General features: G+C 42.6%; 1 protein-coding gene across 1 annotated transcript in view; it reads left to right on the forward strand.

Annotated features, from left to right (window-relative positions):
* Positions 1-15,320, forward strand: part of adgrl2a (adhesion G protein-coupled receptor L2a) — an 89,318-nt gene that overhangs the window by 5,452 nt on the left and 68,546 nt on the right. Inside the window, exon 2 of the mRNA XM_034531389.1 lies at positions 14,461-14,645. Within this exon, the coding sequence (XP_034387280.1) occupies positions 14,570-14,645 (76 nt within the window). The 5' untranslated portion in view covers positions 14,461-14,569. The remainder of the gene's footprint in view (positions 1-14,460; positions 14,646-15,320) is intronic.

Here is a 15,320-nt window from a genome sequence, read left to right on the forward strand (position 1 = left end):
TTTCTGGCTACTTTGCAGTTGAAATCCTGCCAGATGCCTATTGCATATAATGTTTGTGCTAAATTTTTAAGAGTATGCATCGCAGCTGTTTTCAATCTATATGCTTATTTGGTTATCGAGTTGCTTTGGAAGGCTGAGGCTTTGATAAAGGATATTCTATTGTACAGTATTTAGTTGGGGAGTGTGGAAGCTTTGTTCTTGTCATGTAGTTGCCAAGTCAGATGGAGTTGAGCGTCTGGTCTGGGAGTTTCAGAGGAATATCACAGGCATGGTAACTTGCTAAAAACTAAACTAATCAACAAAATAATTGTCTGTTCAATTGCTACCATGCCAGAGACCTCGAACACAGCCGAGGTTGAAAAAACAATCAAATTATCTCTTAATGATTGCTCACGCTGACAGATGAGTGCTTGTGAGTTGGTTTTGTTTGTAGGCGACATATGTGAGGAAGGAACTTTGAGGTCGCTCGCTCGTAAATTCTGTGTACATCTCATAATCTGCATAGATATCCATCACCACCTGTAATGAAAACAATTCAATATTATGATGTGGTTTTTTGGCAGTGAAACAGAGAGAACTGTATTAGTCTATTAATTTCCTGCAGTGAATCATGAATCCTGCTGCTTTTATCCTCAAAGTACCCTCCATGTGTGGTCCACAAAAAAAAATGTTTCTGTTTCCTCTATAGACTAAAGTTTGGCCCCCATGTCTGCTCTCTTCACTCCCTCCCTCCTTCCCTCTCTTTCTCTCTCTCACACTCTCTCGCTCCCTCTTTCTCTTTCTCTCTCTGCGTAGATAATGTCTCTGCAAATGATTTAACCGCCCTCGTTGAGGCTCCTTCCAGTAATTGAACAAGCAGAGACTGGGTGCTTTACAGGAAAACAATAGTCATATTATCTCAGATCTCCACTAGTCTGAGAGTCAACAACACACTACCTTGGATTTGACTGTGCGGACTACTTCGAGGGTCTGAATTGAAGAAAGGAACCAGGTTTTGCTCTCTTTTCTTAAGAAGAAAAAAGAAAAAAATGGATGCCATTCATTTTCTGTGGGGCGATGTATTGAAAGTGTCGTACGATTGGAATGCGTGTCTTGCAAGATGCACCTGGGGTGAAGGGCAGCTCTGGGTGCTACGTGGTTGACTTTAAAAGCATGCGCGATAGATGGGCTCGGTAATAATTGATTAGAAAACAGGGCCATTGCTTGTAGCAATAATTAGTAGAAAAATGTGTGCTAATTAAAAATGTGAGTATTTTAAATAAATACTTTTGTGCGGGATTTACATACAACTATTTATATTGTAATTCTGATGTATTATTAATATGATAATGGTTTCGATGGGCAAATCCCTTTTACCTGAAAATATGTCTCAAACCGGTGCAATTCAGCATGATTGCACCAGGTTGGAATTTGTTTAGTTTTTTGGCAGAGTAAGGGGAACTTTGATTGTGTTGCTGTGGAGCAGAACTGACCTTGTGTGTCAGAATGAGGTTTTTCTACGCCTTGTTTCATACGGAGCACTCTTAAACTGAAATGGCCTTAGGAGGAGTTGTTCTTGACAGAGATGCATTGTTTCAGGCAGCCAATAAACCACTGCACTGAGTGGCTACATCTGTGAACCTCATCTTGACTACAGTGTGGGGCTAGCAACAACACGGCAACTGTCACGGCTGCACCTGCTGCTGTCTCAGTACAGAGCCTCCCTCTCTCTGCTGCCCGTAGAACCGCACCACTCTCTTCTCCGTGACAAGCCAGAGGCAATGGTCTCTGGCTTGGGTCAACTGGAGAAAAGCTTCTTGGGAAAGCATTTGCAAACAGAGGGACAAAATGTCAGCCGCGAAAAGAGATGTTAAAATAATGTTTCTGCCCCGAGGGCCAGGAGTTGGAGCTTGAGTTTTAAATTCCAGCCTGTGGAACATAGCGGGGTTTAAGAGCGCTGGCGGAGTAATGCCTGACCATCACTTGAGTGTTCACTCTTCAGCACATTTGTCCAGCTACACTAACAGTCTGGGGTTTGATATGACAGAAGGTTTTTGTCTCCCTAATATTGTAAATGATGAATAAAGATAAATGGAGCTGACTCTTCTGTACACAGACCGCCCCTGCTTGTGTATTGAGGCCATTCAGAAGATGATCTGATCAGCTAAGAAGAGATTCGGGGGCATTAAAGGCTTTTACAACTCATATGCGCTCATATTTGCTACGCTGCTGTTAGATGTCACATTGCTAGCTTGGATCTTGTATAGGAATTAATAAACCTCCATTTTTGCGCACACTATTTGGTTCAGTGAATATCTGAAAGAGAAAACAAGAGGCAATAAATATCTCGCAAGAAAAAAAAGAGGACTATTGGATCATCACGCTGTCTCAGAAAAAAAGATTATTGGAGGGGAACAATGCCGACGGGATTTTCCGCCAGCAGAAGTGATGCAACATGTCCACTTTCCTGCCAAATTGAACTTAGGAGTGTGAATAGCAATGCAGGAACACGAGGAGCGGGGTTGACGTGAATGCAGATAGTGTGGGATTAACATAGGGGAAGATTGAGCGACAGTGGCCGGCGACGTCTCTTTACAGCTTTGCTTGAACAGCTGTGCCAGGCCTGGCATTCACTGCTGCCTGTTGGATCCAACTCCTCCTCTACTGCCGCGGGGTTAGGTAATGAGCATCTTAAATACTGCAGATAAGTTGAGCTCCTGAACGTGTGTCGATGGAGACGTCAAATTATTCATTTATTTATAATGAAAATTGGAATGCTTATTATTGACACCTCAGTGTGTCTGTATGATTGGATCTGTTTGGCATTTACACAGGAAAAATACATTTTCAGGCTGCCCTAATAATGAATCATGCCTCCTTCTAAATGAGGTGTGAGGGCGGCTCTGCTGGTGTGAAGTCTGCCATAAATCACATGTACCCTGACTGCTTTATCCATTAGACCGACCTGTTTGTCTAATTCAGCTCCTCAGTCCCCAGCGAGCGGGATTTAGTTATTCAGACGAGTGTGAGAACTGCAGCTTCCACTTCACACCTGGTGGGTTGTCGCTGGACGCGCGTCACATAGATGTGGGGAAAGATGGAATTAGCCACAAAATAACAATCCAGTTGAGTATGAGCTTCATTATAGATTCCAGCTTTTCAGTGTTAATATCATGATGTTATTATATGTATTCTTCCATCGCTGGTTGTTTTTTATTTAACAAACGCAATGGTAAGAATGTAAAGTGTATTCAAACTTATTATTGCGTCCGCTGTCCGATGAAGACATCGTATCTCCACAACCTTTGGTTTCAGCTTTTTCATTTTTTTATGCCGGGACCCATCGATCTGCAGTAGAACGTTTTTTCATTTGCTCAGACTGCGAAAGTGTATTTGTAATTAAAAGAAGAAAAGACATCATGTTTTACAGTGTGTTTTTTTTTTGCCGCCTGCAATTACATAAAAACACAATTACTGTTTGAAGAACCTTCCTCATTTGGAGATAGATGGCACTGATAGCAAATGTAACATTTTGTATCTTAATCTACAATATACCTGTCTATGCTTTCATAAGAAACAACAAATAGGAGCATTAAAAACATACATGTTTCCTCCCAGTGATGCGATCAAAGCAGGGTTAATGATGACCAGACAGAAAGCTCTGAGCAAGCTGCACAAATCAAGTACTGCATCTGTGCCCGGCAACACATGTTTCATTTTTAGCTTCAGCATCGGCAGCTGAACCAATGTGATGAGTGCTCTTCTGTACTAGTTGATGGAAATAGGAGAAAAGCATTGTGAAGAGGACAGTCAAATGGGGGTGGGCAGAAATGGCTGCATTTTTGTCGTCTGAAAAAGTGGAGCCAGTGGCATTTCCGTCATTCATCAGCCCGAGCTGATTAGTCGTGAGTCCTGGAGCGAGCTGACAGGATGCGGCTCCCGTAGCCATCTTACCATCAGAAATAGCAGGCCCGGGGGTTAGAGGCCGGGACCTGCCTAAAGGATGGCCAAGTCTGCCATGTAGATAACATCAATGTAGCACACCGTCGAAGGTGCTAATGTGTTCAGCGCGACCCTAAAAGATTTTTCTGTCGATGAACGCCACACACTTTTGCTCTGTAAATGGTGGTGTTGAAACGTAGCTCCCAGAAAAGCTGAAGCAGAATCCAACAATCGGCTCGAGATGCTGAACATTGCAGACACGGCAACGCCTACACACTTTACTGCGAGGGCCAAAACGAGGGATCTTTTATGCTCTCACCTGAAAAGGCTCCTATGCATAATGGAAGCAGTGTATCAAAGGGAGAGGCTGTGCAGACATCACTCGGGGACAATATTGTGAAGTCGCCGCCACCAGGGTCGGCTGCATACGTGATATTTCAACTTTTAGCAGAAGTTAAACATTCTGTGCCAAGACAGAGACTTGTGTAATGAAGCTTCCATAACACGATTCTACAACTGGAGCATGCAGCGATAGCCCCAAACAAAAGTGCTAATTGACGATCAGGGTATTTTGGTGTATAATACAAAGAAGGATGACAGAGATGGAAAATATTCATGGGACGGGGCTGAATATGTATTAGCGAGACAATAACATCTCCTTTGGTGTTCCAGTGGATAACTTAGCTTTTAACCTGAGTATTGTAAAACACATACAGTTTTTGAAGTGTTGATGAGCTTTTCATGAAAAGTTAGGTTTTTTGTTGTTGTTATTTTGTAATATATAGATGGTGAAAAGATTCAACTCTGACTGAATGTGTGAATTCAAGGAAGTGTCTTTTAAAGCATCAGATTGCACTGTAATTTAACGAGACAATATGAATCATGTAAAACTCTTTTTGAGATCAGAAAGTGCTTCTCCATCTCATGCGTCTCTTTCGTGATGTTTTGCACTCGTCAGCTCACCACAGCTTCTACACAAAGACAATACTTGGTGATAGTGTTAACAGAAAGAGGTCATTAATCTAATCTACTGGCTATTTGGGTAAAAAGAAAAACACATCGTCTTTCATCTACACGGCTCTGAACGGTGCAAACCACCTCACTGAGACGCTTGTTGCCGTTCAGAGGAATGTTTTCCTCCCCAGCAAGAGCCCTCGTCGAGGTGTGCTATTTCCTTCTCTCCCAAGGCGGGACTATGTTATCACCCTCACTTCATATTCATAGTGAGTCTTATTCTCCTGCCATTATTTTGTGTAACTTAGAGCTGTAGCAATTACACTTCAGTGGATTACCTATGCAGAGATACAGAGATTAAAATCTCTGCTTCATACTACCTCCAGCGCGGCGGTTCAAAGGTGCGACCCGTCCTGCAATTCGCTATCGTTTGGCAGAGCACGAAATTGTTCAACCTTTCACAGTTTGTTTGCGAATTTGAATCCCTTTGGTATTCAAAACAGGAGGGCCTTATGACAGGGAGATAATTTCCTAGTGAATGTTTTATCGCGGTCTGCTTGACAGTCTCCTGTATCTGTCTGCTGGCTCTCTCTCTCTCTCTCCTTGTGTCTTTAGATTCCTTGACTTTGGTTCAGCTATCCAGAGAGAGAAAAGAACAAAAAAAGAAAGTCCCCTCTCATATCCACATTCAAGTTTAAATGTATTTAAAAGTCTCTCTCTCTCTCTCTCTCTCTCTCTCTCTCTCTCTCTCTCTCTCTCTCTCTCTCTCTCTGGAGAGGCAGCTCCATTGTACAGTGAGCAGGCAGGAGAGGAATAGCACCATAGTTATTAATGGCGGGGGTTTGGAGGTTGGAATGAGCCAATCTGGGCTTGTTTGCATCACAATCCCTGACACAGTGCTGATGTTATGCTAATGAACTCAGTGGAGAAGGTGCAGCCCCCAAACTGTCCTCTCTCTTTCACAGCTGAAAGTGGGTAGAGGGCAAGGAGTAGTGACACTGAAACTGCATGAGGAAATCTAATGATGCAGCCTGGAAATTCAGAGCAATTTAAATTACTCTATTTTGTCATGTTGTCGGGTTTAATGTGGTATATTAGATCTTAAAAAAAGAAGAAAAAAGAACACAACATTTCCATTCAGGATACAATTCACGTTATCGTGCAGCCGAGCGTGTGAAGCGATCATTTCGGAGCAAGAGCTAAATGCCTTTTTGACATTTCCTCTGTCTTTTTTGAAAGAAAACCCCCCCACCAATTCACCATCATCAGGTTGAACAAGCACCATTACTTGTCAGGGCAGTATACTGATTGAAGATTTAGGGCTGACAACCGATTGCATTGCACAAGAAGAGTACACCCACTTCTTTTGTCTGAGCTTCCTGGCGAGCCACGGTGCTCCACCTTGTTTAGGTCGACTTCTGCCACTTCCCTCGTCTGACAAAGGCATTCATTCCATGTTTTAGATTGAAAATAGATACGGCAGTGCTGGCATAGAAGTGTGCCAGGATGAAGTAGGCTACAGGAGACCCACTCCACTGCCGAAAAATAATATGTGTAGTATTGCTTCTGTGCTCCTTGTGCTGTTTTTTTTATTTTCGTGAGAGCTGAGATTATGTGGTGTCCCTTATTTTGGCTGTGCTTGTCCTTCCTCTGGGCCACAGAGAGGTTAAAAGCCTCAATTAGACACTGAGCCACGGTTGGCCACATTATGCACAATGCCTATAATGTGATAGAATTAACACCCTTCAAAAATGTAAATACCAAGCTCGTGCATTTTTGCGTTTAGAAATATTTGAAGACGGACCTTCTTTCTCGATGCTTTCTTGAATAATCGTGTGCTGAGAGAAAAAATGTATTACGGGTGCTCAGGTGCTGTGATGAGGTGAATCCAGGTAAAAGCTAGTATTAAGCCATTGTTAAATATATCCAGTCACAAAGGAGGAGATGAAGCAAACAAAGAAGATAGGGATTTGGGAGCTTTTAGACATTGGGATGTGGATCGTGCAAAATCAATATCAGGATTGTACATTCAATGTAAGTCGATGATTCACTTCATGGCAGATCTTTCTTCCAAGGTGAAGTTTAAACGTATTCCCCCTTTTTTTTTGGTCCCAGAGATAAGTGCTCCGCTTCTAAAATGAGTAAATACATGGATAAATGGCTTATTTTCCTTCCTGCTCCGCTCAAAAGTCATCTTCTCCGTTACATTCTCCATGTTTTTTGTTGCTGCCCACTACCTTAAAAATTAATCGTCCTGTTTAACAACGCCTCACGATCACAGTGCATTATTGATGGCGAGGTCCTTAATAGAAAGATAAAGCAGGTTTTTCAACCATTCAGCTGCTCATTTTGAAGGAGGGGGGGGGGGGGGGGGGGGGGGGTCACCAAATCTGCTTACTGGTGCGCATCCGAGTAAATACAGCACATCATTATCATAGACGAAAACCAGGCCCCGTGCATCCAAAAAGGCTCGGCCTCTTTTCTGCAAACAAACGCGTTGTTTTAAATGAGAGGCAACACTAAAAATAAATACGTGACACAAGCTGCCGAACTCAATAACAGACGTTTAAGGGAACGTGACCTCAGTGAGCAAATCGCTGACCTCAACTGTTTATTTGTTCACCGTAGTTCAGTTTCAAGCAACATGGATGACTCGGACACTTTTGACCTGCCACTCGTTAGTTTGTTTCGCTGTGACTGTGCAGTTGGTCCCACTGCTTGACTTTGCTCGGCCACATTGTATTATTTTTTTGCATGGCCGCTGAACGGTGGTACTCGTTCTGGAATTGAGAAGATGAGTTTGGCAGAGGGTCTGAGCCAACTGCCGAGTTCAGTTTGTGTAATCCCTGATTTTATTTTAACTAATTTAGTCACGGCAAACTGGATCACACAACAAATTTTCTTTTCTGGTGTCCTAAATTGCTGTCTGACCAAAAACCCTGCAAAGTATTTATGTGCACATAATATTTGGATTGGGTTTCTGGACAGGAGAGTATACCCTACATATTGCATGCGCTCTGTGTACTCCAAGGTGAATCGTTCCGTGTCAAGGACTTATTGGACTTGATTGGCAGGTACTATCACCACGAGATGCCTATATAATGGCAGGGCTTCCATTTCCGACCTTCCTATTTATCTAGCTGTATTAATGTCAGCCTATTAATTCCTAAGCGGAGGAACATTTGGCAAAGACACCGTTTAACGGCCCTGGCTGAATCATTCTTATCTCAACAGACCTGAAAGGAATAGTTTTGTGCTATCGGCAAGTGGAAATGACATTTGGAAATTTCATTTGAGATAATCCACTTCACTTCCCAGTAAAACATCAAAATTACAACTAAAAATGTATGGAACCTGTATTAAAACTTTGTTACCGTGGCAAACCATCTGGCTATAATCCATGTGGACAGACAGGTGTAGTTATCTTTAAGCGCTAATAGGATTTTTGTTGCATTGTGATTATGAGGCTATGGATTTAATATCTATTCAGGCAGAGGGCAGTGTAGCACTCTGCGCTCAGGGATAGAGACAAATATCATGTAAAACTCACAATAAACACACATTGTATATTGGCATTAAATTCGGGAATACTCACTGATAGACATTGGGTTTTCACGTTTAAAACGGCACCTGAAATAGATTTATTTTTCCATCTCGCGCCCTTTGTTTTTGACAATGCTTCCATTTTTGTCTCCATGAATATATTGATGAGTTGGAGTGTTCCAGCATTTGGCCCATGATTGCTGTATTTAGAAGCCATATGTCCTGACCAGTGGGGGGTACTCAAATCGATTAATTGAGTTGCTCATAAAAATGATCTATGGTGCAAACTCTAAAAGCAATGAGCATGACGAGCGCCACGCTTATGTTGCACGCTCCGACTCGCTCGCGTCCTACTGTATTTTCTGAGGAAGTGCGGCTTGCAAAAGAGATTTAATCCAAACATTTTGATCCACATATTCATAAACAATTGTTTTTATGGACTCTCAGATGATGGGTTAAGTGAAAATGATAAGTAACTGTGAGACTGCAATACAGCGTAACTACAAGGGATGACCTCTGGCCATAATGTGTCTGAACTATTAGAGATATTGTTATTTCCTTCTGGTGTTCTTATAGAATGTTATATAACAGCATTGACGGAGGTAAAGTATTCTAACTGGCATTATTCTCCATAACGCCAGAGGGCATACAAACTAAATGTACTGTGAAGAAGTGTTACCGGTAAAACACCATAAAACCAATACCCACAATGCGGAGGATGACTTGTAATGAATGAATGAATTATGTTAAATAACATAGCAAAATATTTGATAAAGTTTTGATTTCAAGACCTCCTGTTTTATAAAGCATCTAACAAGGAATTGTCTGTCTTTGTGAAATCCTCAGACATGTTAATAGTGATGATGTCATTTTCTGGCTAACACACCTCACGCAGCTTCACTTCAGCCAGCATAAACCTTTTTTTAGTTGCTGAGTTGAATTTGTTCAAAATGTTTTAATGACTTATCTCTTAGGAAACTAATCAGCACGTAAACACAATATTTAAATTGCTGTAACATTCTTTGCGGAGAAACTCCGTTCAAATCAACTGATCGATTTTTTTTTGGGACAGAATTGTATGAGCGTGAGTCGATTTAGTGTCTTTGGTCGAGGACGGCCCTAAAAATAGAACCTCATGCTTTGCTCTGTTTACACACACACACACAGACACACACACACACACACACACACGATGCGCATCATGCGTGTTTGACCTGGTATTCCTCTAGCTGAGCCCCTGTCTGGGTCGGGGTCTGCGTTTGGGGCACCAGCAGTCACACAGAGTTTGGTCGGGTGTCACTCAGCTTCTCTGGCCCTGTGCTGCTCTCAATCATTCCCTCAGCAGAGGGGTCAGCCTCTGGTTCCTCCCTGCTCCACATCTGACTCAGCGGGGCTCCAGACTCATCCGATCACCAGCCCAATCTCTCCCCTCTGGAGTGCACATTTTCTGATTTACGCTTGCAAATTGTACATCTTCAGCAGTGTCAAAGCAGGAACACAATCTCTTTTGGGAATATATTTCCTCCACAGCTGAGGCTGAGTATTCTGTGACGGAGCCCCGTGTCCCCAGGTATTTCGGTTTTCCCCTCCAAAGTGGGCAAAAGAAACCGAGATAAGAGGAGTCTTATAGTACGTATGAATTCATGTATGAGAATGCTGTTGGGAAAACCCAATAGAAACCAAATGCGTTCCCTCTATTCAACATGTGTTGGTCTGTTGGTCCTGATTTACATTTCAGTGAATCTCCAGCCCCATATTTCCCTTCCATTGCATCCTGTGATGTTCTGTGACAATTAACATCCCAACTCTTTCTTGAGGTTTGTTGAAAGCTCAGGGGCTAATTCAAGGGTCAAGCAAGACTTGCAAGCTGTCAATCTTTCATTGTAACTAGACCCCCCTGCCCCCTCCCCCACTCAGGTTCTTTATTCTTGGTCCCCCCCTCCATTCTCCCAGACCTCGTTTTATAGAATGGCCCAACTCTTCTTCTATTCTCCTGTGGCCCTCTAACAGCTCGAGAGGGACAACCAGGAGCTTTGTCTAAGAATCCCGGCATTCTTTGACATCTGCCTCTTGTTTTCAGACCCCCGCTGCATTCAAATTTCAAACTGTCCTTTTCAATCAGCCCCCCTCCCCTCCATACTAATAACCCCCTTCCTTCCAGTTATTTTGGCCGTTTTATTAATTCATTTCTTAAGGAGGCCAACTTGGATCCTTCAACTCACATTTTTGTCCCTCAGTTGTTTATTATAAAGCATTCTGTTGCGTTGGGAATGTATGAAGCACACATATGTTGAAAGCCTCTGGGCCTACGCTCCTGTGGCTTCTACTTTTCTCAGAGTACTGAAACACATGTCTGCATTGACTTCATATTTAGCCAAAACAGTGAGATGCTTGTTGACATTTCAGCAATCTTTCCTTAACAATCACAGAAAATTGCAGCCTTTGTGTGTCCGGCGCAGTGGAAGCGGCAGTGTTGATCACGATGCTCTTCTACATAAGACCATCCCACCCCCACCCTCCACCGCACCCCCCAACCCCAAAATAATCCAAACCCCAGTGCAATAACTCGTTCTTGCAGACGCAAAAAACCTGTTCTGAGATCACACCCAAGTCGAGGGCTATTAAAGAAAACAGCCAGGGTAGGATCGCCGGCAGTTTCTGTTTCAAGGCGGGGAGGGAAAAGAAACCCCCAGCTGAGAGGGAAGACCTCAGCACGTTTAATGAGAACGTCAGTCTCCCCTCGGTCTGCGCCTTTGGTGTCTCAACATGTTAAACACTCACAGCGTGGTACAAAATATATTAAAGTATATAACTGTTATCATCGATTTACAGTCCACGCATCCCCGTGTACTGGGATCTACATTCTGCATTTGTTTTCGTGGCAGGGGGTCTCGGCTGCCTTGGAGGCAAAGCTGTGTAAAGGCATTTTGTTCTGACACAGGAGGTCTGTTGAGCCTCTTTCCCACGCAGCAACGATGACGGGGAAGCAAGAATAATCATAGTTATTCAATGCTGTTATCTTATATTTATTATAGTTAGTTTACATATGTAAACACAAACCCACAAGGAGACACACATTTACTGAATTGCACATTTTTAACCTGTTCCAGATGTAATGCTCGTTGTATTTAATTAGCAAAACTGAGGAGCAAAGTACTGCATAGATTTGTGGTTGAGGAGGCAATATGATTAAATAGAAGACTTTTAAGTTAATAGTAATAGTAATCCGTTAAACGGATTTTAGGTATAGGACACTTAATCTACTGAATTCATCGGAATTGGGTTTGTCACACAGCGTTGTGTCAAGGTCGCATAGCCTCAGTCTTTGTATTTTCACTTGGCAGGTGTATCCCATAGTGTGTGTGTTTGGATTCTGTGCACGCACCACAGAAGGAACTAGATGCAAAAAGGAACCATATTTGATAAAAAAAAAAGTGACAAGGGATGGTGGGGAAATAAAAACCAATATTTCTGAGTGACAGCTAAACTAATTTATTGCCACAACTAACACCTCAAGTGGTAGTTGTGCCTGCTGGGAATCTGCTTTGTAAAATGTTAAAAACAATCATCACCAACAATGCCTCTCCATTTTCCTATTATATTACTATTTCGTGTTGGCTCGTATATAAAGTTAGATACAAAAAAACTTGTCAACTTATTACCGGGGAAATTGTGCACCCCAAAAACATTGAAGTCAACTGTTACTTTAAACAGAGTTTTCACAGTAAACTATTTTGTTCATGATAAAATGTTAATTGAATGGGTTTATTATCACATGACACACACAGGTAAATGTGTGTGTGTCATCAAGTATTGGACAAAAGAGTAAGACTGTGTTTGACCGGATGAAGCTCCTTCAGCCGACAGTATATGCTCACGACGTGCAGCTTTATTGTGGACGCAATCTGTTTACGGCCTCGTTATACATGTATGGAGCTTGAGTGGAGATTACTTTTAGCCACTTGCCTAATAAACTTAATTGGTGCCACATGCACTGATCAGCTAAAAGACCAGGTTTTGGGTTTAGTTGGAATCCAATAAAATCCACTATGTTTGGTCTCCGTGATAATCTTTCATTTGTCGAGTCCCAAGACTGCATATTATTCCATAGAAACTGAATACGCTGTGGCTGCGTGTACTCTGCTCTTGTTAACCTCTTTTAAATGGCTCTAAAATTAGAGGTCTCAGGTGAGACGTAATGTCATACTAGATGAGCTGATTATGGCAGGCTTAATTACAACTTTGTTGGCTAATGTGCGCGCTCCGCATGTTTTCTCGGTGAGGAATTATTGCGCCGTCTGAGAACTCAGACAAAACAGATCAAAGGCTCTTCAGGCCGTGGATATTCTCCAGAGTGGAGGAGCCATCCGAAGCGGATCTGTGTGGGTCTGACTCTACATGACAAACAGAATTTCTCACCGTCTTTTCACTCGAGTTCTCTCGTTTGAGTATGATGGACAACACAACACACTGTCCCTCGAATCTTAACAAACAAATGGAGGCTGTACACATACAATAAAATGGCATGTTGTTTTTGAAAAGAAAAAGGGAAAAAATAGAAACCGTTTCTAATGGGGTCCTATGTGTCTTGTTGCCAGAGTGATGCCATATCCCTGGGTGAATGTCCTAAGGGTTCATGGGAGTGATGAGGAGTGAGCTTAGCCCAGCAGTGTAAACACACAGACAAAAGGGAGCCGTTAGGAGTGTGAAACGCATGCCTGGGCACGCAGGTAGGCTTTAGGTTTCACCCTGCACAGCTCCAGCACTATCCATGGCAGGGAGGAGGCCATTTGCTTTTGTAGCGAAAGAGAGCAAAAACAAACATTCAAACAAACTAGCCTTAGAGGGGCAGGTATGGATGAGCTGGGGAGAGAGAGAGGAATTCTGGTTTGTGGAGATGTAAGGGAGGGGGAGGGGGGTGTGAGGGAAGGAGAGATAAGGTGGTTTGTGGTCAGTCACAACAGAGAGAAATGACCATTTGCTCGGTAGTGTTTCTTTATTTGTTTGTTTGGCAGGGGCGCGGGGGTGGAAAGAGTCGCTGAACATAACTCAAATAGAAGTGCTGCTACATTTGAACCTCAGCTGAAGTGGAAGGAAAATGCAATTAGTAGGAAATTCTACTTAAAAAGCACTATAATGCAACTCATTATACAAGGGGATGTTTAGTTAGCCATGTAGACGTTCTAAAAATAACAGCATTTGACCACACAAGACAACGTATACACCCACCTCTATTATAAAATAGTTTTTTCCATGTATTACTCAGACAAGGACCAAGCTAATGCAAACCGATATGACTGGAGCGGGATGAAAAGCTTTTTGGCTAATGTTCACCAAGCAATTACCATGGCTATTTTTAGCATTTAATGTTACTGTTAGTTAATTTAACATTTCCTTTGTTATGATTCCGTGTCAATTTACAGTTGGTCAGTTCCTGACGCAGCTCTTCTGGAGAAGAATTGTTACTGCAGGGCTGATTTTAAATTGCTTTTGTTCCACAGTGCATTGCGGAAATGAGAAGTCTCAGCACATGGTGAACATCACTTTTAAATTCTTACTGATATGTTCATTTGTGTTGTGGGAAAATACAAATCGTACTTTATTGAACGATTTAGAAATGCTACAATAGCTATAAATATACTCTTTTGCTGCAATGTACAGCAACTATAATTTGACACAGCCTTGATGAGGGTAGCATCACGAGGAGATGGATCGGGCGGGTCTTATCTGTTTGATGACTGCGCTGGTCCCGCCTCTCTCTGCCTGTGAATAGGTTAGCATTCAGCAGCCATTAAGGGATTTCCCTTCTCGGGATTATTGACCTTATGGGCTTATTTTAGTGGCTTACTTTCCGTGGGTTCGTAGCATTTCACAGCTTAAGGTTTGTCACATTTCTACAGCGGAATATAAATGCAGCATCAAGTGCCTTGTGGCAAGAGTGTGACAGGGTGAATTCCTCTGTGAAATCACACAGGGACAGAGCTCACCACGTGGAATAAATTTCATCCCTGAACTGAACAACTCTCTTGGTTTGCTCCACAGGTGAGAGGATCAATGATGAGCATCTCTGAGACCAGTCGGCTTGGACTTTTTTAATCAGAACCTTTTTAGTCACACACGAACCTGCCACAAACCATCAACGCCGGGCGCCATGGCATGCTCCCTGCTGAAGCTACAAACCTTCTGCTGGTTTCTCATCACACTGGCCCAAGTGCACTCCACAGAGGGTAAGTACATATGAAACCGTTGTCTGTGTGTTCTCTGAAAAACATACTGATATGTTCTCGTGCCAGTGTTCTTGTAGCTTATTTAGAATGAGTTTTGTTTCAGTGTAGTGCCCTAAAATGTGCTTTGCGATAGAATATGGAATATAGCATGAGCAGGGAAATTGTGACTCAAGCTCAAGCTGCTCCTCTGAGTGCAGGCGGTGCTTGTGTAAGTAATGCTGCTCTGAGGACAGTGGGCACAGGCGGATGGGGGATCATCTTGAGTGGTTTCATTAGTTGGTAAATTGTGATTTGCCTGAGATTTTCTGCTTGAAAGCGTCAGTTGTTCCCAGTGGCATCAGAGCTGGATCCATTTGCAGATTCCTCGCTAAGATGTTTCGTCTCATGGCAGACGCACACAGATTTCACACCTCAAGAAATATAAAGCCTGAATGTATTTTAATCACAGTGCATTTAGCTTTGATTAAATCACTCAGCTGTCTCGTAATTGCGAGATTTATGCATCCAAACCATATCTCATAAACTGTATCCTGTACATGATAGTGTTTGAATAGAGCTGCATTACTTTTAGATGTTTGAAGATTAGATTTAGAATACACTGCCATCTTTGCAGCGCAATGTATCAAAAGCGTCACTGCAGATTGGGTTTGTTGGTGCCAACTGTTGAAGCTCCAG

Source organism: Cyclopterus lumpus, chromosome 4, assembly GCF_009769545.1.
Source record: "Cyclopterus lumpus isolate fCycLum1 chromosome 4, fCycLum1.pri, whole genome shotgun sequence".
NCBI lineage: Eukaryota > Metazoa > Chordata > Actinopteri > Perciformes > Cyclopteridae > Cyclopterus > Cyclopterus lumpus.